Source organism: Sminthopsis crassicaudata, chromosome 2 (genome assembly GCF_048593235.1).
Source record: "Sminthopsis crassicaudata isolate SCR6 chromosome 2, ASM4859323v1, whole genome shotgun sequence".
In the NCBI taxonomy this organism is placed as follows: Eukaryota; Metazoa; Chordata; class Mammalia; order Dasyuromorphia; family Dasyuridae; genus Sminthopsis; species Sminthopsis crassicaudata.
In genome coordinates this window covers 467,474,998-467,498,748 of record NC_133618.1, presented here as the reverse complement: position 1 = coordinate 467,498,748, position 23,751 = coordinate 467,474,998, and the positions used below count along the sequence as shown (strand labels likewise).

Here is a 23,751-nt window from a genome sequence, read left to right as displayed (position 1 = left end):
TTCCAATTTGCACTATATTTAGCTTGATTGAACATGATTGTTTGCACATTGTCTTTCCTATTATACATGAGTTTCTTGAGAGCATTAACTATTTACCTTTTTTTGTATAGTCAGTGCTTAGCACAGTGTCTGATGAAGCAACATAGATGATGCTTAATAAATGTTTATTGAGTGACTGATTACTTTGGTGGCTTCTTCATAGTTAAGGGAGTTTAAGAAAATGACATTAAGTAAGTTGACAGTAGCCTGTGTTAACATTTATAATGAAGATCTTTGGTTTACTAAGTTTTGTTTAAGACTATATCTTTTCCTTGACCAATACATTAATATTTTGTTCTATTTCTTTTGTAGGTGAAGTTCAGTGAACTAACTGTTGACATGTTCAGGATGTTGCAGGCCTTAGAACGAGAGCCAATGAATTTAGCTTCACAGATGAACAAACCTGGAATGCAGGTGACAATTTTCTGTAGTTTTTATAGAGCTGCTTGTACTGTGAATAGAAGGAAATCTTTGCTTTCTAATAACTTAAGGATTAGTATACAATAAAGTAATTCTTCAGAAGATCCAGGTTTTCATTACTGTGCTATTTCTTTAATGGATATAGATTGCAACCCCTCTGCCACTTGTATAGTTTTCCTTTTTTTAAATTGTGATCAGAATAAGTTCCATCAAGTGGCCTATATTCTGGTAATGATACTCTTTAATTGGGATAGGCTCATCCTTAAATGACCCATAATTCCTCCCTGAATCTGAGGTAATCAGAGCTAGAAATGTTAGAACTAAACTATTAGAAGTAGCCTTCAAGAACTAGATTGACCTTTACACCATATTCATATATCAGAGGAGGTCTTCTTTGAAAATCCTTATACTATAAAATTTTTTCTTTCATGAGTTTTTAAGTCCAGTAAAATGGCGTTTGTTATTTAGTGTACTAGGACATTTTTGTTACATGAAAAAAATTTAAAATTGTCCATTAAAATAAACTAGAGTTATTTATTTTTGGTATTTTGTGTGATTACAGGAATCTGCTGACAAACCTGCCCGGCGAGAAAACCCTCATAAATATTTGCTGTACAAACCAACCTTTAGCCAGCTATATACATTTTTAGCAGCTTCTTTTAAGGTTTGTATGATTATGTTTCCTAGTGCTTAGGGGGAGAAATTGGGTCCTAAAAGAAACATATTAAATATGTCAGTGACAGATTTGAAGAGTCATATTCAAATGAAATACCTACTTTAGAAATTGGAAAATAAGTCTCCTAAGTATCATTATGTAGTATAGAAAGAGTTTGTGGATATGTATTTTCCTGAGAAACTTAATGAATATGTTTTTTCAACAAAGTTATGATGAGCTACCACTGTGCTTATTATAAGTGTTCATGCCCCCAATACTGCAGGCATAATAATTATTGCTTACACCTCATCAAGAAAAACGGTATCTTGTCATGTATATTTGTCACTTGTCAAGAAGCACCCTAAATACATTTTTGCTTCATTTGTAACAGCTTGAGATATTAAAGATCTCAGATTTTTTTTCCTCCACCCCTAATATAGAGGCCTGGGAAGAGAGTTTATCTTTTAGCGCAGTAGTTAAGATATATTCTCTATTTTAGGAACAAAATATTTTTGCAACCTAGAAAATCTTAAGTGTTATACCCCTTTACTTTTGAAAAGGATGTATATATATATTAATATCCATTTGAACATTTGTGCAATTATAAAATCTTTAAAATTGTACCCTCTTGTACTCCTTTCCACTTGCTGTACTTTAGGCTCCTCCTTTATCTACCTTTAGCCCTGAATCTGAATTTGTTGTTTAGTAGTTTTTCAGTCATGTTCTACTCTTTGTGACCCTATTTAGAGGGTTTGTTTTTTTTTTTTTTTTTGACAAAGATACTGGAGGGGTTTGCTATTTCCTTCTCCAGCTCATTTTACAGATGAGGAAACTGAGGCAAACAGGGTTAAATGACTTGTCCTGGGTACACAGTTAATAAATATCTGAGGCTGTATTTGAATTCAGAAAATTACTGACTCCACCCTCAAAGCTCTGTCCCTGGCATCACCCAGCTGCCTACAAATCTGAATTTAGGTATGTAAAAAATACTCATTACTCAGATGTTAGTGTGTAAAGACAATCTTTATAACTTACGATGACAGATGTATACACACACACACACACACACACACACACACACACACACACACACACAGAGAGAGATTAATGGTTAGCTTTTTTATTTTTGCTATGTGGACCATGAAGAAGTAGATATCACTGAGTAGAAGTGTGGGCTGATGATAAGGCCAGTAGACCTGAGCTAGAAGATGTGTGTGTGTGAATCTAGCTCTGCTGTTTAGTAGTTGTGTGATTTAGTTAGTTTTCTAACCCTCAGTTTTCTTATTTGTAAAATGAGGGGATTGGACTAGATGGTTGCTTAATCTCTTGCACGTCAAGTATCTTGTGATTAAGCCAACAAAACTAAAATTTCTGCTCTGGTTATTACCACATTGTGTTAGGGGAATTTATTGCTCTTTAATAAGTCACAATTTGTTTTTGTTTTGGTTTTTTTAAGTGCATTTCTCCTTGTTTATTGTTTTATATATGTGTCTTAAATTCCAGGAGCTGCCAGCCAACAGTGTGCTTCTGATTTACCTGTCAGCCACTGGAGTTTTTCCCACAGGTCGTTCTGATAGTGAAGGTATAATAAAGGAATGCTCCCTGTCATGAGCAGGGCTTGAATTCTCTTTATGCTCTGCAAGATGATGGCCTGTGGCCTCCTGACTGTCTCAAAGCTCCTTTCTCAAGAGGCCAATTTATAGTTCCAGTTTCTTTTGAATGTAATGCTCCTGTAGCTAATTTTATTTCCTTAAGTAGTATACATAGATACCTATTTAATCACATAAAAGAGTCTTAGATTTGAGTCTAAAGATCTATGGATTTTAATTCATGCTCTATTCTTTCTAGCTGTGACCATCTAGTTTCTTTACCTTCCTGGACCTCAGTTCCTTCTATAAAATGAACTTGGATAAGATTGTTATCTCTAAAGTGTAGTCTAGCCTTAAATTCTATTTTTATGAGCCTATTGATTACACATTAAGAGAATACTTCAGCTTTTGCCTAAAGCCCTCTGAATACTGTTGAAGATCCTTAAAAGCTCATTTTATTTGTAGATCTGGACTTCATAACATGATTCTCTCCTTCATAATCATGTTCCCTGAGCCTCTAGTAGATTAAATGGTTGGGTCTGTGGCTGCAGTGTGGCTGAGAATCTTTGTGGAAATCATTATACTTTTATTACTGTGAAAGTTCAAGCCCTTGTCATGATTTTGTTGATTCTGTCCTTCTTTACATTTCTCTCTCTCTCTTTTTTAAACTAAGTTGCATATTAGGGTGCTGCTGATAAAACTGAAAACTCTCTGACACAAGTAGAATGTTCAGAATATTTAAATAAGTTGATTTAAGTAACTAAAATGGTTTCTTTACTGGAAAGAAATTCTATTTCATTTCCTTCCTCTTTTTTAAAAATTCATTTCTTTTTTGAAACTTGCATTCCTTTATAATGAAGCATGCTCTTTTCTTCTTCCTTGCATGACTCACAGTCCCTCTTAAAATATTTAAAAGAAAAAAAAAATCTCTCTAATTTTTTTGTTGCAGTAATTTGGGGGAGGTTTGGGGGCAACAGAGAGGAAGAAAAATACAATATGATATTGCATGTCTTGTTTTGCATCATTGTATGCTGGTTTTTGTTTCCTACCTAGCCTAGCCATTTTGACTTTGGGTTCCTCCCTATTTGCCTCGTATTCTTAAAACTGGAAGTTTGAAGTAAATCTTTCATTGAAGAAGTCGATTCTGCTTATTTTTACTTTTGAAAGCCTCTAGATAAGTGACCTGGACTCTATACTTTGGCTAGTGTGTGATTTGTAATTGATATATAGAATATTGAAGCTTTATAATTTGCTTATTTTTTCCCTTTTTATAATGAAACAACCATATTTTCAGTCATGCTTCACAATAGCTAAATCATTCTAGAAGGTAACTTCAGAAGTATGCTTTATTACATTAAAACTACCTAGTGTTGGATTTACAGGTTCTTTTGTGGAGTCTTGTTTTTATTGGGTTGGTTATTCCCTGTACTGATGCAGATCTAGCTTAATTTTTTCCTTACTCATCTATGATTAAAAATTAATTACTCATCTATTTCCTCTAATCCTCCAATGTGTTAAAAGATTTCCTTTGATCATACAGACTTCTTAGAATATGTAGAATAACAAAAATAATGATGATTTATAAAGCATTTTTAAAAGAACAACCCTGTAAAATAGAGCATGAAAATCTGGTCATCCCCATTTTTAAAGGAAAAAATTGAGGCCTAAAATGGGGAAGTGATATGCCCAAAGTCACATGGCTTGAAAGTATCATAGCCAGTGTGAATAGCACATTTTCTCTTAAGCCACATTGCTTTGTGGTAGCATAGATAGAGAATTTCCTACAATAAAGGTCTCAAACTCATAGCTTGTGAGGCCCAAATCAAATTAAAATGTAATGGGAAAATGGGTAGCAAAATAAATAAAAATACAGTACGACATAGATGATGTTACTTTGTGGTTTTATAAGTCATTATATGGCCTTCAGAATTTTACTTTGACAGCACTGGTCTACAATCTTGACAGGTTAAGTGATTTGTCTAAGGTCATACACATAGGACTTGAACATGGGTTCTTCTTGCTCTGCATTTGGCTCTCTGTGTACTATGTCATGCTTACCTTAACAAGATACTTGACCTAGTACTAGAATTTGTTGTTGTTTTCTATATATTGAAATATATATCATGAGACTTCCCAAACTTCTAAAATAGTTTGGTAATATTTATTCTTAGAGTAAACCTAAAAATAGGTAAATTTTTCCATAGCTTTTTATAAGAGGTCATATAGAAAAATTTTAATTCTTCAGTTATTTTACATAAAATCTATTGATTTTAATTTTCATATGAAAGGTGAGGGACTATTTTTCTCTTGGAATTTTAATTATAATGACTCAAGTTCTCCATCACTATTTTTATTCCCAGTAATGTCATATACTAAGTTTTTACTGTTTCTCATTATGCCCTATTTTAGAAAAAAAATAATGCAAAAAACCTTTTATAATGTTGAGATACACACTACATGGAATTGTTTAGTTATTACATTATGTTATGCATTAGAAAATCTGTACTTCTCTTTCTCTCCTGATGAGTGTATTCATTTGTTATTATTCTGTTTGAACCTAAGAAACAGTAATATTCCAATTAATGTCATGTTTCCTTCCCTTTCTTTTTATAGGTCCATATGATTTTGGAGGTGTCCTCACTAACAGTAATCGAGATATTATAAATGGAGATGCCATCCATAAACGAAATCAAACTCATAAAGAAATGCATTGGTAAGAGAGCTGATCTAGCTTCCAGTTTTTTTGGGGGGGAGGGGAGGAAAGGAAGAAAACGAGCATTTATAAGTACCTATTTTGTACAAGGCACTATACTAAGCACTTAACTGAGGTTGAAGATTGTCTAGCTGTGTCTGAGGCCAGACTTGAACTCAGGTGTTCCTGATTCTGGGCCCAGAGCTATATTGTGTGTGTGTGTGTGTGTGTGTGTGTGTGTGTGTGTGTGTGTGTGTGTGTGTTTTCATTATAGCTTTTTTATTTACAAGATATATGCATGGGTAATTTTTCAGCATTGACAATTGCAAAAGCTTTTGTTCCAACTTTTCCCCTCCTTCCCCCAGATGGCAGGTTGACCAACACATGTTAAACATGTTAAAGTATAAGTTAAATACAATATACGTATACATGTCCAACATGTTATTTTACTGTACAAAAAGAATCAGACTTTGAAATAGTGTACAATTAGCCTGTGATGGAAATCAAAAATAGAGAGATTGGGAATTCTGTGTAATGGTTCATAGTCATCTCCCAGAGTTCTCTTTTTCTTTTTCTTTTTTTTTTTTTTCCTGAGGCTGGGGTTAAGTGACTTGCCCAGGGTCACACAGCTAGGAAGTGTTAAGTGTCTGAAACCAGATTTGAACTCGGGTCCTCCTGAATTCAGGGCTGGTGCCCTATCCACTGTGCCACCTAGTTGCCCCTAACTCCCAGAGTTCTCGCTGGGTGTAGCTGGTTTAATTCATTATTGCTCTATTGGAGCTGATTTGGTTCATCTCATTGTTGAAGAGGGCTACATCCATCAGATTTGATCATCATATAGCATTGTTGTTGAACCAGAGCTATATCTACTGTGATACCTTAGTATGTCAGTCCTGTCTTGTAGAAAAATTCCCTTCAGGTAGAAGATTTCTAGTAACATAGAGATGCAACAGAACATAAGTATTCATTAAAAACCAAAATTAATCTAAAAATAAGTTAGCTGCACATAAAGACCTAAGAACATAGAATGGTAGGAATTAGAACATAGACTACTAGAGCTGTAATGTTACTTTTTAGGGCAATGAGGAGGAAACTGAGGCTCAAAAAGACAGTGATTTCTCTAAGAACACTTAAATCAGTGAATGGCAGAACCCATTGATTATTCAAGAAAGAAAAAATTCTTTTGCTCAAACCTATCTGAAATTGAGAGCTCTGGTAATTGATATATCTAGAATTGTAAGTAGATCTCCCTTCACAACAATGTTTGTTCTTGTTCTTTGTCTCTAATGGGATGATATTGAATAGTAAAAGAACATAACTATTTGACAGCTAACAAGATGGGACTTTAATGGTATTGGCATAGGAAGAAAAACAATCTCTCATCTAAAAGCCAAACTTTGTTCAAGAGATAGAAGAGACAACATGGTTTAATGAAAAAGACTTGGACCTATAATCAGGAAAACTTGAGTCTTTTAGCACTTCTTTCCTTGATCCCTTTAGACAGGAATCACTTTTATTTCTCAGATCTTTCATAACACCTTCTACCTTTTGTGCTCTTATATTATGCTCTGAATTCTAGTTATTCAGTATCCTTATTGCACACTAGTATGTGTATAATATTCCAGCTTGAGAGTTGAAAGCTAGGAAAGAGTAAGAACTCTATCTTAATTCTTTCTTCTAACCCTTAAAAAAGTGTTTGTTTTCTTTCTCCAGTTCATTTTTTTTTTATTATTATAGCTTTTTATTGACAAAACATATGCATGGTTACTTTTTCAACATTGACCCTTGCAAAAACTTCTGGTCCAACTTTTCCCCTCCTTCCCTCCACCCCCTCCCCTAGATGGCAATCTGATATATGTTAAATACAATATATGTATACATATTTATACAGTTGTCTTGCTACACAAGAAAAGTTGGATTTAGAAAAAAGGTAAAAATAACCTGGGAAGAAATACAAAAATGCAAGCAAACAATAACAGAAAGTGTATAGATGCTCTGTTGTGGTCTACACTCATTTCCCAGTGTTCTTTCACTGGGTTGCTGGTTCTGTTCATTACTGATCAATTGGAACTAAAACAGCGTTTTAAGTGAATGAATTTGACTTTCTGTTTTGAGACAAATCATAGTGTCGTTTTAGTTTCCTCATTTAAACAATGAAAAAGGTGAATCAGATAATCTCTAAGACCATTTAAAATAATAATATTCTATTAATTTAGAATTACTATTATTCAAAGAGAGAAAATGGACATCCTTATTTATGTATCTAGCAACTTGAAAATATGTGTAGATTTTTAGATTTAAAGATTCCAGCTATTAAGATGAAAATTTGACATTTGACAAAAACAACTGGGAAAACTGGAAAGTAGTCTTGCAGTAATTAGGTATAAGCCAACATTTCAAACCATGGTATGTGATTTTGATAGTGATATCATAAACAGCTTAGCAGAGCATGGAAGGAATTAACTTTTCAATTCTGTAAATGGGGAATCCATGATCAAATAAGGTAAGAAGTTCACAAAAGGTAAAAATCAATTATTTTGATTACAAAAAATTAAAAAGTTTTTGCACAAAACATAGCCAAAATTAGAAGAAAAATAGGAAGTTGTATGGTCAAAGAAGAACTAGAGTACAGTATTAAATGCAAAATGGATAATTTTGATTATATTAAATTCAAAAAGTTTTATACAAACCAAATAAATGCAGACAAGATTAAAGGGAAGCAGAAAACTGGGGAAAATTTTTATATCCAAGGGCTCTGATAAAGGGCTCATTTATAAAATATATAGATAATTGACTCAGATTTATAAGAATACAAGCCATTCACCTACTGGTAGTCAAAGGATATGAACGGACAATTTTCAGACGAAAAAATTAAAACTATTTATATTCATGAAAAAATGCTCTAAATCACTACACACCTCTCAGATTGGCTAAGATGACAGCGAAAGATAATGATAAATGTTGGAGGGGATATGGGAAAACTTGGACACTAATATATTGTTAGTGGAGTTGTGAATGGATCCAGCCATTCTGGAGAGCAATTTGGAACTATACTCAAAAAGTTGTCAAACTGTGCATATCCTTTGATCCAGCAATGTCTCTATTGGGCTTGAATCCCAAAGAGATAAGAAAGGGGAAAGGGCCCACAAGTGCAAAAATGCTTGTGGTAGCTCTTTTTGAAGTGGCAAGAAACTGCAAGTTGAGTGAATACCCATTAGTTGGAGAATGGCCGAATAAATTGTGGTATATGAATGTTATGGAATATTATTGTTCTATAAGAAACGATCAGCAGGATGATTTCAGGGAGGCTTGGAAAGACTTAGATGAATTGATGCAAAGTGAAGTGAGTAGAACCAGGAGGTCCTTATACATGGCAACATCAATATTATACGATAATCAATTGTAATGGATGTGGCTCTTTTCAACATTGAAGTGATTCAGACCAAATCCAATAGATTTGTGATGGAGAGAGCCATTGACATCCAAAAAAATTGTAGGCACTGAATGTGGATCACAGCATGGTTTTTTCCACCATTTTTATTATTGGCTTGGTTTTTGTTTTCTTTCTCTTTTTTTCCCTTTTTCATCTGATTTTTCTTGGGCAGCATGATAAATGTGGAAATATGTATATAGAAGAATTGTATGTGTTTAATATATATTGGATTACTCACTGTCTAGGGGAGGGGTGGTAGAAAGGAGGGAGAAAAATTTGTAACACAAGGTTTTACAAGGGTGAATGTTGAGAATTATGTTTGCAAATATTTTGAAAATAAAAGGCTACAAAAAAAGAAAGTATCCCTCACACACACAAAAAAAGAAATCTGAAGGAAAAAATTGAAGTAGACTTCTTTGATAAATATCTTATTTCTCAGATATATCGAGAATTGAGACAAATTTATAAAAAGAGGAGCCATTCCAAAGTTAATAAATGGTTAAAGGACAAGAACAGACAAGAGTAAAAGAACAAAGCTATTAATAATCATATGAAAAGATCCTCTAAATAATAACAATTACAGAAATACAAGTTAAAATAATTCTGTGTTATTGTAATGCTGGAGAAACTAAGTCAAGATAGAGATTAGAGAGTATTTAATAATTTGTTAAATTGGAAAAATTTACTGGGACCAAATGGATCCATGGTTTGGTCCTAGGGCTGAATGAGACTATCGTCTTCAAGAATCCAGCAAACAATATGAGTTCTCAATGACATATATACACATGGCTCAAACTCCGGGGGTAGAGCTAGTCAGGGGTGGAGTCAGGGTGCTGAGAGCAGGAATGGGACTCTGACAGGGTGGGGTGAGCCTAATGCATGACCTAATGGGGAGAGGAACCCCGGAAATGGAGAGAGGCATCTTGATAAGACGGTATCTGACATTCTGATAGCTTGGGATGGGGAGAGGCATTCTGATACTCTAAAACATAAGATCTTTTATCCTTATCAAATATTCTGATAAAGAGGGAGGGGAGGTTTTGCAGGACTGAGCTTTGAGTTGATAATTATAAACTGAAGCAGAACAATTAGAGAAACTGAGTCAGGACTCAGGATAATTAGGGAAACTGAGTCAGGACAGTAAAAGAGAACTGTGGCATAACAGTATCACCTAACACCTACAAAATTGATTAACATGATGTAAAAGGGAATGACAAATGCTGAAGAGGATGTAGGGGACAAAGGTACATTGATGCACTGTTAGTGGAACTGTGGACTAGTCCAGCTATTCTAAAGAATACATTTGTAACTATGCAGAAAGGGTGATAAAATTGCATATTCTTTCTTAAAGTAAAACCTTTATTAAGTCTGTGTCGAAAAAAGAAAAAGGAAAAGGACCTGTATATTACCAAAAATATGTATACCGGTACTTTTTGGGGTAGCAAAAAAAAAAAAAAGCAAAACAAAACAAAAACCCAGAAACTTAGGGGATGCCCATCAATTGGTGAAACAATGAACAAGTTATGCTATATGATAGTTATAGAAAATTAATGTGCTTTAAGAAATGATGAAGGAAATGTTTTCAGAGAAACTTGGGAAGATTTGTCTGAACTTATGTAAAGTAAAGTGAGCCAGAACCAAGAGAAAAATCTAGAAAGTAGTATTAGGAAAAATGAATTGTAAAAAACCATGTAAATTTGATTAATACAGTGATTAACCACAACTTCAAAGGATTTGTGATATAAATTTCTACCCACCTCCAGATAGAGAATTGAAGGGCTACAATGTAGATTGAAATATTTTTCCCCCTTTATCTTTACTGCTTTCTTCCCTCCACTCTTCCCAGAACGTGGTTGATGCAAAAATGTTTTTCATAATTGTGTAAGTATATTGGGTATCCTATTTCTTTCTCAAAGTGCAGAGGAGAGGATTGGGGAAAGAAAAAAAGTGAAAGTGAAAATAAATAAAATAAAAACTGAAAAACATTTTAAAAATTACTTCATATGCATTAGTTATAATGTTGTTTTTATATGTGTGTGTATCTATGTATATGTGAAGAGTTATGTGGGCATGGGAAAAAGAGACCCCCCCCCCATCTATAAGATCTATAATATTTGATTTGGATGATTGGTCTTATGGAGCTCTGTATTTCTCTTCTTAGCCTTCATCCTGGAGATCTTTATCCTTTCACCAGAAAACCGCTGTTCATCATTGTGGACTCATCTAATAGTGTTGCATATAAGGTGAGTCTAGAAAGAGCTAGTGATAATATATTAGTCATAAAATTTTAGTCCCAGGACTCTCTTCTTGTTATTGTGTGTTTTGTGTCTTTATTTTATTTCTTTTACACAGTTTGTATTTAGTCTTTCTTTTCTTTTGAGGTTGTGCATGCTAGTAAGGATCTGGTGCTATGAATAGAAACAAGAAGAAAACTGCATGAATGGACGCTCAGTGGAAAGTAATAAATCCTGCAGGAAAAAAAAAATCAAGATTTCCAAGATCTCTGGTGGGAGGTTCATTTATGTTATATATCCTAGGATGTCTGCTTTTCTGGAGGTGGGGGTATTGCGGAAAATTTCTTTCTTTCTTTCTTTTTTTTTTTTTTTTTTTTTTCTAAAAAAAAATTTTTTTTTACCCTCAGAACATCAAGTTACTTTTAATTTTTGAGTTAGTTTGCTGAGCCATATTTTTGCCCTAGAACTCATTCAAATTTCTGTCCTGATATATAGATGGAAGACTATGAATATGCATATCATAGAGATTTTGTCAGTTATAATAGTGGGATAATGATGTCAGCTTACACAAATCCTATCTGGGCCTTAGTTTCCTAATGTGTAAAATGAGGAAGTTGGACAGAACAGTCTTTTTAGTTTCTAGATTCTCTGATCCTGTTGTTTAGGATAATCATTTAGCTTTTTTGAGGTTTAGGTTCCTTATATATAAAATAGGATGTGAATGTTTGTCCTATCCTCTTCCTATGGTTTTGAAGATGGAGTGAAATAATGGACCTAGAGGAAGGTCCAGGATACTAAAAACAAGATCCACTGTGAAATTAATGTTTTTGGTTTTTTTTTTGGTTTTTTTTTTTGTTTTTTTATAAATAAAATTTTTACTTTATTTATTTATTTATTTATTTTTTAGCAGTTGAACACTTCATAACTGAATAATTGTTAGGATTCAAACTAGGTAATTCCCAGAAAAATGCCAAGAAAAACTCTGGAATCTACTGCATCTGTCTGGAATTATTTCATTAGTGAACCTTATGTTCAAAAATATTCAGGGTATGCAAAACTTCCTCTTTTACCTACTTTCTATTGTATGTTTTAATATTTATCACCACATCAGAGGAATTTTAAATTTTTAGAATTTATAGAGAGCAATAGGGACATCTGTTGACTAAAAAAATCTGACCTTAAATACATGTTTTCCATCTGGTTTACATGTTTAGTTTTATCTTTTAGGATTGAATTTTGAATTTTAATGGTGCTTTTGTACCAACCAAGTTTTTAGTACATACCCTGTTAATAAAATTCCAGGCCTTTGAGTTGCTTGGAAAGTTAGCTATATCTGTATGATTGTTTGTTTTTGGATTTGGAGTTGTAATTACTCAAGGTTTTTTTTTTTTTTTTTTTAAGAGTGGGAAAGGATGTCTGGTAGATAGCTTATTTTGAGACAGTTTTTTTTTTGTTTTTTTTAAGAAACTTTTTTTCCTGAGGCTGAGGTCAAGTGACTTGCCCAGGGTCACACAGCTAGGAAGTGTTAAGTGTCTGAGACCAGATTTGAACTCGGGTCCTCCTGAATTCAGGGCTGGTGCTCTATCTACTGTGCCACCTAGCTTCCCCCTTACAGAAACTTAATGTAATTAAAACAAAGAAATGAGTTGATGTATAATTTTTCAAAAAATAGAATATGCCTGTTTTATGTTGAAAAATGATTTTTTTTCTGATGTACAAAAATTCACTTATTTTGTTGTTTTAATCCAGTTTTATGTCATAGTGTTGGACTTTGTAAGTTGCAAAGACTGAATTCAAATCCTGTCTCAGTTACTAGCTATATAACCATAGGAAATTCATTGACCTATTTAGCCTCAGCTTTCTCATCTATAGAGGAAAGATAATAGCACCAATGTTATAGGATTGTTGTGATGATCAAATAAGACACATGTAAAATTCCCTGTAAACTTTAAAGTGTTATATGCTTCATTATTATGAAGAGTAGTAGTACTAGTGATCTATTGCATTATCCTCAGGGATTAGGAATCTTTATGTTTAGACATAAAGTAATAAGAAATACTTTGTAACGTGCTCTCCTGGCAGTTACAATTACTAGTCTGTCCTAGACCCACCAGAGTACCTTTGACCACTGTCCTTTGCAGTGTGAACTCTACCCGGCTCACCTCCTCTGAGGCTTTCAAAGGTCTCTGGCCACAATCTCTTGAATCTATAGCTTAATAACTGGTAGTGCACTCAAGAACAGCCACGTGTAATCTTAAAAGCCTTTATTATACATACTCACATAATGCCCTGACTGATGCCCTGACTTGTTGGTTCCCGAGTGAACACCTGGTCTGAAGACCCACGTGTTCACTACTAAAATCCTTACCTCTTTTGGCTATCCATCTTGGCTTGGCCACCCAGGCTAGGGAGCCAGGGTGAAGAGCGCCAGGTTAAAGAGAACACCTGCTGCCTGCAGTGGGCTTATAAAGGGCCTGTAAGGTCACACACACAGCCAATCAGCGAGAGAGTCACCCATTACGAAACTATCTCAAAATGGACAGGATCCCACCTACAAGGCAGTCCTAATATCCACAGAAATTACTTCTGGGGGGACTCAAATCTCCCAATGCGCTGTGGCGCTGCCCATTTAAAGGGCTCTTACAATACTTTATTTAAAAATTTTTCTCTATTATGAACTTAATAACAAACATGAATATTTTCACATACAGAGGAGAATAGGAAAAATTTCCTTTGTGTAAGTTAAAAAGATAAAACTAAGATACAGTTTGAGGAAGATATGACTCGACAGCAAGCAATTCATTTATTTAAAAAAGCACTTAGAACTTATAAACTTTAAGTTGAAGTGGTGTGTTATCTTCTCTCAATGTATTTAGGCAAATGCTGAATGATGATATATCAGGAATGTTGTAGAGTATATTCCTTAATTGGGTAAAACCTGACTTAGATGATATATAATGTCCTTTCCGATTTTAAGACTGAAACTCAAATTAGAAAAGTAGATTGTATGAAATTCTGTGACCTGAGCATTTTCTAACCTGCTGTTGTCATCATTTTTGGGGGGGTAGTAGCTACTTACATGTTTAAGTGATGTCATCTGTAATGGAGTAAGGGTAAAATGTTCTGAGCTATTCTGTGATTGGTTTTTTATTTTGTCTTCTTTCTTTCCTTTTGAAAGAAGAAACCCCTTTGAAGAACTGAAGTGTAATGAGAAGGGTGGATCCTTTCCAAGAAATGATTTGCATCTTTGTCAAAATCAACATAATTATCCACAGAGCCTCATTTTTAAAGCATTTGGCTCAGCATAGCAGACAGCTGCAGTCTGTTCATAATTTCTGACTTTCAGGAAACTACAAAAAAGTTAAAACTTTTATTGGCAAGAGGTGATTTAAGAAGTTTGAAATATATAGCAGATGTTGATGCACTAATAATTGAATCCCATTATCTCATGGCAACATAGTCTATGTAGTGATGGCTTTGGGATTCGTTGGATCAAAGATTTGGAGCTAGGAGGGACCTTGAAGGCTACTTAGTCCAACTTTCTTATTTTACAGATGAATAGCCTGAGGTTTAAAAAGAAGAAATGACTTGATCAAGGTCAGCTATGTAGGAAGTGTCAGGAAGAAGGAATTCCAGCAGCTAGATAGTCAGAATTCATATTTAGGAAAATGTCACTGGGAGGCTATAAGTTTAGGATGCCATTAATTCGAACTTGCCAGTTAGATTTTTGGAGAATCATTTCTTGGTCGTCAACTTCTTATGATAGAAATACCTATTAATATTTCATAAACACTAGTCTATTTGCCTTTTAATCTGATTATCAGCCACTTTTCTTCCTGAGAAAAATTTGTTGGTCTACATAGATTTTCACTATTTTACTGTAGACAGCATAACTACTGAAACATTTAAATAAATCCTTGTTTCAATGCTAATCAAAGTGGGAACCTCCTCTCTAGGATCAGCCTTTTGCATAGTAGCCTTTTTTAGTTTCCTCATGAAAAAATTTTGATTAATTTATTTAAACTTATTAGTTTTCACTCACTTTTGTCTGCCAATGTGGATGTTTGTGCTACCTATAATCTTTTGTGATATTTTTAACATTTCCACTGCATTGATAATCTATATGCTGTTTTTATAATAATTTGTTCCATTTCATAAATCTATTAAACTTTGATATCTATATTAGGTTAATTAGGCCATTTAATTATGGCGAACAAATTAGGTTAACACAATCCATTAGAACTCATAAATTAAATTACATTAATAACATAATATAAACATATGATGTCTTTTCCCTGAATATTATTTTGTTGGTGTTTCTTTTGTTTGGGGAGTGGGGATCAGAGGTATGGCCTATAATACTTTGATTAAATGTAGTTTAAAAAATTTTACTCTGCCCTTTTCTATCCCTGTGAATGTTTTAAATTATTACATAGGAATTTGGGTTTGAATGTGATTTGTATTGTTTTCCATCTGGTTTGTGTGAATCAGAATAACTGACAAAATACAGAAAATCCTGGTCTCTGTTTTTTTGTTTTGTTTTGTTTTGTTTTTTTAATTAATACTAGCTTCTTGTCATCTTTGCAAGAGGCTGTAGTTGAGGAAATAAGCAACAGAATTCAGTAACCCAAGGTATTCTGCTTTTATGTAACGTATGCCATTAACTTAACAACAGCCTAAGCAGAACAGATCGTAATATACATACCTTCAAAGAAAAGGCAATTTTCTTATGTACAATAATATATGTTTGAAGCACTTTTCTAGTAATTTGCTGAGGAAATAAAGTAGAAAAGCCATCCCTCATCTTTTTCTGATAATTTTTGGTTTGGGAAATACACAGTTATTTCCCCAATTATCTTTATCGTTTTCCAGCACATTTTTTATTCCAAAATGTTTCAAAATGTATTGCCAGTTCAAATGAGCAAATTCTAAAATAGAAGCCATTCTTGCTTTTAAAGTCATGTGTTAAAAGTTTTCCTTATTTTCATTTCATGATGTTGCCATCTGCAGGACACAAATAAAGGCTGATAGAAATATACCTCAAAAGAAATAACTCACATTTCCATACTTGTTGAACTTTGTCATTATTTCTTTATGCCACTGAATTTACCAAAGCATAATTTTTAGTCTATTTAAAAGCAAAAGATCACTCAAACCACCTCTTAATTCAATATGAAAAATAGTTACCCTGTTATTCTAATTTCAGGAAATGATGATTTTTCTATAAAAACAAGTTTTCGGTTTTATTGCATAGAAGTTTTACTATTGTTAAATCTGTGAGTTTTACTTTGCATCTGTTTCAGATCAAGATACTTACATGTTATATAGATAGAAATATTTTTAAAATTTATTTTATTTCTTTTGTTTCTGTATCACTTGCTTTCACATTATGCATTAGGGGAAAGTAAGTAATTCAGTACAAGTCCTCCTTAACTTTGGTAGTTACATACCAAGATTTCTTCCTTCTTCCTTATAAAACAGCAAAGTGATGTATTCACATACATCTTTTGGAAGACAACAATTGGTTATTGTAATTTCATAGCATTAAGTTCATTTGATTTGTTTTTATTTTCTTTTATAATCTTAAAGTACAGGTTATTTTCCTAATTTTTAAGTTTCATTTTGCATTCATTCATGTAAGTGATGCTTTGCTTTCCTGTATTTATCATTTTAATAGTTTCTTAAATAATTCACATATTGAAGTTTGTTTGGCTGTGCTCCAAATTGGTGGACATCTAATTTTTTTCCATTTCTTTACTACAAAAAAAAAAAAAAATGTATTCTCTTTTTTTTCAGTTGTGTCTAACTCATCATAACCATATTTGGGGTTTTCTTGGAAAGATACTAAAATGGTTTCCCATTTCCTTCTCCAGGTCCTTTTACAAAGTGAGGCACACAGAATTAAGTGACTTTTCCAGAGTCACACAGCTAGTATCTGATGCTGGGTTTGAACACAGGAAGATGAGTCTTTCTGATTTCATCCCAGAACTCTATCACTGTGCTACCTAGCTTCCCTTCACCAAAACAATAACTCCCCCCCAAAAAAACCCAAAAAACTATTGCTTTAAATACTTTGGCATATATGAAACTTTTCATTCAATTTTCTCATCCTTGGGATAAATGTCTAGAGGTATAATCCCGAAGTCAAAAAGAAAAGATCTATCGTATAATATCTTAGTATAATTCCAAATTATTTTCTAGTATGGTTTTATATTAATTCACAGCCAGACCAAAAATACCTTTCTATATCTCTTCCAACATTTAATATCTTAACAATAGCAACAACAACAACGATAATAAAGAAGCATCATTTATATAAAGCACTTTAAAATTTGCAAAGTATTTTACAAATATTATTGATTATTGTCCCTATTAAACAGATGATGGCATTTAAGAAGACAGATTAAGAGTTTTGCCCAGGGGTCATACACCTTGTGAGGCAAAATTTTACCTCGGGGCTTCCTAATACCTGGTTCAGCATTCTACCTACTGGGTCCCCTAGGTACCTTTAGCATTCTCTTGTCATCTTTGCCAATTTTCTGAGTGTAAAGTTAAACTTCAGGGTTGTTTTTGATTTGTATTTTGCTTGTTATTAGTAACGTGGAGCCTTCTTTCATATAATTGTTAATTATTCATAATTTTTCACTTGAGAGCCATTTCCTCTTTTCTTTGAGCACTTGTCTATTGGGAAATGGCTTTTGTTCTTCAAATTTCTGCTGGTTGTCTATATATTTTGAACATCAAACTTTTATTAGAGATAATTGATGTAATATTACATTTCCCCCAATTAATGTTTTTTTTTATCCTAAATAGGATAAACTAAATAGTTTTTTTTTTTAAGTTTTTTTTTTTAACTTCAATCTCTTTTGATTTCTTTTTTTTCTTTTGATGACAAATTTGCCTAACTATAACTATAATCAGTGCTTGATCTGGTTCTCTTCTAATTTTGCTATGCGATCTTACTATTCAGGTTACATATTCATTTTAAGTTTGCTGTAGCATATGGCATAAGATAGATTAAGCATTATTAAGAGTTTGTTGTGTTTCAGTCTCTATGTTAAACACTGGGGACACAAACTAAAAAGGAAGATAGTTCCGTCCTCAAAGAGCTTACATTCTAATGGAGGAAGACATTTAAAGGGGAACATTGAGCTGGTGGGCAGGAAGTCAGGAAGAGGCCAGGTTTTGGGGAGGTTAAAGTGAAATATCATCTATCAGAATCCAGGTTGATTTCAGAAACATAGTCCATGGTTCCATTAGAAAGATATGTAGATAATGGTTGGACTGGAAATGAAATGATTTGAAGTTGGTGGCTAGGGAGTGCAGTGGAAGCCTGCTTGTTCTAAACCTATTTTTAGTAAATTATTTTCCAGTTTTCCACTGATTCTTGGCAAAAAGGGGGTTCTTCCCCAAATAATTTAACTTACAACCTAATAGAATTATTGAGGTCAATTGTTTCTGATTTTTCCTTGTCTATTTTGTTCTATTTTCCTACTTGTTTTACTCTTCTTTTTTTTAATCATTAAAATTATTTTATGATCACTGCTTTATAGAAAAATTTAAGGCTTAGGAGTGCCTTTCTTTCCCTTTTGTCCTTTGTTTCCATTGCAATTCTATATCCTTTGTTTTGTTTTATATATTTTTCCCCCCAATGATCCTTTTGTTTTTCTTTTCTAATTCTGTAAAGTATTCCTTTTATGGTGTTTCAGTTCTGAATGTTAAAATGCTTAATGAAATTTTCAGTTGCTGAAATAACATGGTTTTCTTTGTTTTTTGAATGATATCAAATATTTTGAAACTCTATGAGATAATTATAATATACTTATGATTAATCTTTAGTGATCTTGAAGTAAAAGATATATTGTAGAGCTGTCTAAAAGTAGAATAGGCTACTTTTCAATATCTTATCAGGCCAATTCCCCAATAGTTTAGGTTAGCACATTCATAAATCATTAACCAGTTAGAAAACAAGGTTTAGTATAGTAAGAGGAAGATCTACAAAAAATATGTAAGCATTGAAAACACCTCAAGTCAATTTAGCTGACTAAAGCTGCTTAGCCTGCATTACCCATTATGATCTACAGTTTAAACTTTCAGATACTCTTTTAGCTCCTCATGGTTGCTTTTTACTTAATCAGTGAGGCAGAAAAATCAACAACCTTCCATCCTAGAGTGTTTCTGCAGAGGGGGAAGAGATAAGATATATCTTTTTGCTCTTGCCACAGAGGGGTTTTCTTTCTCTGGAGTTCTTATAAAACTTGGATGTCTACTTTTGAGGGACAAAGAACACTAAAAAGGATGGAAGAGGAATTAGCATTTATATAGTGCCTACTATGTGCCAGACATTGTGCCAACTGTTTTACAAATACCTTATTTGATCCTCAAAATAGGTACCATTATCATTCCCTTTTTACATAGAATTTTACATTTTGAGTTAAACAGAAGCTAAGTGACTCGCCCAGGATCATACAGCTAGCAAGCATCTGAGTCCAGATTCGAACTCAGATCTTCTTGACTCTAGGCCCAGAGTTATATCCATTGGGTCACCCAGCTGCCTTGTGCTGCCCATCTATGTTAGATAAAATACCCTCCAAAGATGACTTATTTTATTACATTATTTACATTTAGTTACATTAATTAGCTAATTTTAATTACATAAGTTTAATTTTATTTGGTACTTGATTTCTGTTTGAGTAGGGGCTGAGTGCTTGCAACATATTTAGGGTATATTTTGTGCTGTGAGTGCACTTTTACCCAAGGAACTACTTTCACTTAAGTACCCTATGTTTAGAGTGATCTGCTGTGGAGGCATTGCCCCATTATAATCATCACAGGACCCAGGGGGATAGGGTGCCCCAATCAAGTAGTTTTTCTACCTGTATCATAGCCTCCCTGACGACTCCTTTTAAATATTCTTTGCTGTTTCACCTTCCAGCTCAAAAGAATCTCAACAGTCTTTTAAATCAAGAATATAATTTTTATATTCTATAAGTTAGTTTGCTTGAATTTTATCCTGTAAGTAATCAAAAAAGTATGCTTTCATGAATACAATGGTATGAATGAATGGTAACATATTTATGTGTGAGAAGAAACAATTTGAGGGTTTTTTCTTTTTTTTTTTTTTTTTTTAAAGGAATTCAGCATTTTATTCTTTTCACTAATTCTTGTGGACCTCTCCCAATTTGTCTGAGTGTTGGTAAAGCTTTTCTTTTCTTTTTTGTTTTTAATTTTTTTAATTTTATAATTATAAAATTTTTTGACATTATATATGCATGAGTAATTTTTTAATAACATTATCCTTTGTATTCATTTTTCCAAATTTTCTCCTCCCTCCCTCTACTCCCTCCCCTAGATGACAGGAAATCCCATACATTTTACATGTGTTACAGTATAACCTAGATACAATATATGTGTGTAAATACCATTTTCTTGTTACACGTTAAGTATTAGATTCCGAAGGTATAAGTAACCTGAGTAGATAGACAGTAGTGCTAACAATTTACTTCACTTCCCAGTGTTCCTTCTCTGGGTGTAGTTGTTTCTGTCCATCATTGATCAACTGGAAGTGAGTTGGATCTTCTTTATGTTGAAGATATCCACTTCCATCAGAATACATCTTCATACAGCATTGAAGTGTACAGCGATCTTCTGGTTCTATTCATTTCACTCAGCATCAGTTGATGTAAGTTTCCAAACCTCTCTGTATTCCTCCTGCTGGTCATTTCTTACAAGCAATAATATTCCATACCTTCATATACCATAATTTACCCAACCATTCTCCAATTGATGGACATCCATTCATCTTCCAGTTTCTAGCCACTATGAAAAGAGCTGCCACAAACATTTTGGCACATACAGGTCCCTTTCCCCTCTTTAGTATTTCTTTGGGATATAAGCCCAATAGCAGCAATGCTAGATCAAAGGGTATGCACAGTTTGATAACTTTTTGGGCATAGTTCCAAATTGCTCTCCAGAATGGTTGGATTCTTTCACAACTCCACGCAACAATGTATTAGTGTCCCAGTTTTCCCACATCCCCTCCAACATTCATCATTATTTGTTCCTGTCATCTTAGCCAATCTGACAGATGTGTAGTGGTATCTCAGAGTTGTCTTAATTTGCATTTCTCTGATCAGTAGTGATTTGGAACACTTTCATATGAGTGGATATAATTTCAATTTCATCATCTGAGAATTGTCTGTTCATATCCTTTCACCATTTATCAATTGGAGAATAGTTTGATTTCTTATAAATTAGAATCAATTCTCTATATATTTTGGAAATGAGACCTTTATCAGAACCTTTAACTGTAAAAATATTTCCCCAATTTGTTACTTCGCTTCTAATCTTGTTTGCATTAGTATTGTTTGTACAGAACAGAAACTTTTTAGTTAGATGTAATCAAAATCTTCTATTTTGTGATCAATAATGATCTCTAGTTCTCCTCTGGTCATAAGTTCCTTCCTCCTCCACAGGTCTGAGAGGTAGACTATCCTCTGTTCCTCTAATCTATTTATGATCTCATTCTTTATGCCTAAATCATGGACCCATTTTGATCTTATCTTGGTATATGGTGTTAAGTGTGGATCCATATCTAATTTCTGCCATACTAATTTCCAGTTTTCCCAACAGTTTTTTCCGAATAATGAATTTTTGTCCCTAATGTTGATATCTTTGGGTTCGTCAAAGACTAGATTGCTATAGATGTACCCTTTTTTGTCCTTTGTACCTAATCTGTTTCACTGATCGACTGGTCTATTTCTTAGGCAATACTAAATGATTCTGGTGACTGCTGCTATATAATATAGCTTTAGATCAGGTACACCTAGACCACCTTCATCTGACTTTTTTTTCATTAGTTCCCTTGCAATTCTCAACCTTTTATTCTTTCATATGAATTTTGTTGTTATTTTTTCTAGGTCATTAAAATAGTTTCTTGGGAGTCTGATTGGTATAGCACTAAATAAATAGATTAGTTTGGGGAGTATTGTCATCTTTATTATATTCGCTCGGCCTATCCACGAGCACTGAATGTCTTTCCAATTATTTAAATCTGACTTTATTTTTGTGGCAAGTGTTTTGTAATTTTGCTCATATAATTCCTGACTGTTCCTTGGTAGATGGATTCCCAAATATTTTATACTTTCAACATTTGTTTGGAAGGGAATTTCTCTTTGTATCTCTTGCTGTTGCATTTTGTTGATGATGTATAAAAATACTGAGGATTTATGTGGATTTATTTTGTATCCAACAACTTTGCTAAAATTGTGAATTATTTCCAATAACTTTTTATTAGAATCTCTGGGGTTTTCTAAGTATACCATCATATATATCATCTGCAAAGAGTGGCAGTTTGATTTCCTCATTACCTACTCTTATTCCCTTAATCTCTTTCTCGACTCTTATTGCTGAGGCTAGCATTTCTAATACAATATTGAATAGTAATGGTGATAGTGGGCAACCTTGTTTCATTCTTGATCTTACTGGGAAAGTTTCCAGTTTATCTCCATTACATATTATGCTTACTGATGGTCTTAAATATATGTTCCTGACTATTCTAAGGAGTAGTCCATTTATTCCTATACTGTCAAGCATTTTTAGTAGAAATGAATGTTGGATTTTATCAAATGCTTTTTCTGCATCTATTGAGATGATCATATGGTTTTTATTAATTTGATTATTAATATGGTCAATTATACTAATAGTTTTCCTAATATTAAAGCAGCCCTGCATTACTGGTATAAATCCTACTTGATCATAGTGTATTATCCTGGGGATGATTTTCTGAAGTCTTTTTGCTAATATCTTATTTAAGATTTTAGCATCAATATTCATTAAGGAAATTAGTCTATAGTTTTCTTTCTCAGTTTTCAATCTACCTGGTTTAGGTATCAGTACCATGTCTGTGTCATAAAAGGATTTTGGTAGGACTCCTTCATCCCCTATTTTTTCAAATAGTTTACATAACATTGGGGCTAATTGTTCTTTAAATGTTTGGTAGAATTCACATGTAAATCCATCTGGTCCTGGGGATTTTTTCCTGGGGAGTTGACTAATAGCTTGTTCTATTTCTTTTTCTGAGATGGGACTATTTTAGCAATTTATCTCCTCCTCTGTTAATCTAGGAAGCCTATATTTTTGGAGGTAGTCATCCATTTCACTTAAGTTATCAAATTTATTGGCATAAAGTTGGGCAAAGTAACTCCTTATTATTTCTCTAATTTCCTCTTCATTGGTGGAAAGATCCCCCTTTTCATTTTTAAGACTAACAATTTGATTTTCCTCTTTTCTTTTTCTGATCAGATTTACCAAAGGCTTATCTATTTTATTGGCTTTTTCATAAAACCAGCTCTTTTATTTATTAATTCAATAGGTTTTTTTTACTTTCAATATTATTGATTTCTCCTTTTAATTTTAGAACTTCCAGTTTAGTTTTTGGTTGGGGGTTTTTAATCTGGTCTTTTTCTAGCTTTTTAAGTTGCAGGCCCAATTCATTAATCTTCTCTTTCTCTATTTTATTCAAGCAAGCCTCTAAAAAATACAAAATTTCCCCTTATTACCACTTTAGCTGCATCCCACAAATTTTGGTATGACATCTCATCGTTGTCATTATCTTGGGTGAAATTATTAATTGTTTCTATAATTTGTTGTTTCACCCAGTCATTCTTTAAGATGAAATTATTTAGTTT

The 23,751-nt window shown here is 33.3% G+C and overlaps 1 protein-coding gene across 3 annotated transcripts in view; it reads left to right on the top strand.

The window, feature by feature from the left end:
* Window positions 1-23,751, top strand: part of SCAI (suppressor of cancer cell invasion) — a 215,273-nt gene that overhangs the window by 146,611 nt on the left and 44,911 nt on the right. For all 3 annotated transcript variants that reach the window (XM_074293073.1, XM_074293074.1, XM_074293075.1), the window contains 5 exons: window positions 352-453; window positions 1,022-1,123; window positions 2,618-2,696; window positions 5,317-5,416; window positions 10,990-11,071. In XM_074293073.1, coding sequence (XP_074149174.1) covers window positions 352-453; window positions 1,022-1,123; window positions 2,618-2,696; window positions 5,317-5,416; window positions 10,990-11,071 — 465 coding nt within the window. The remainder of the gene's footprint in view (window positions 1-351; window positions 454-1,021; window positions 1,124-2,617; window positions 2,697-5,316; window positions 5,417-10,989; window positions 11,072-23,751) is intronic.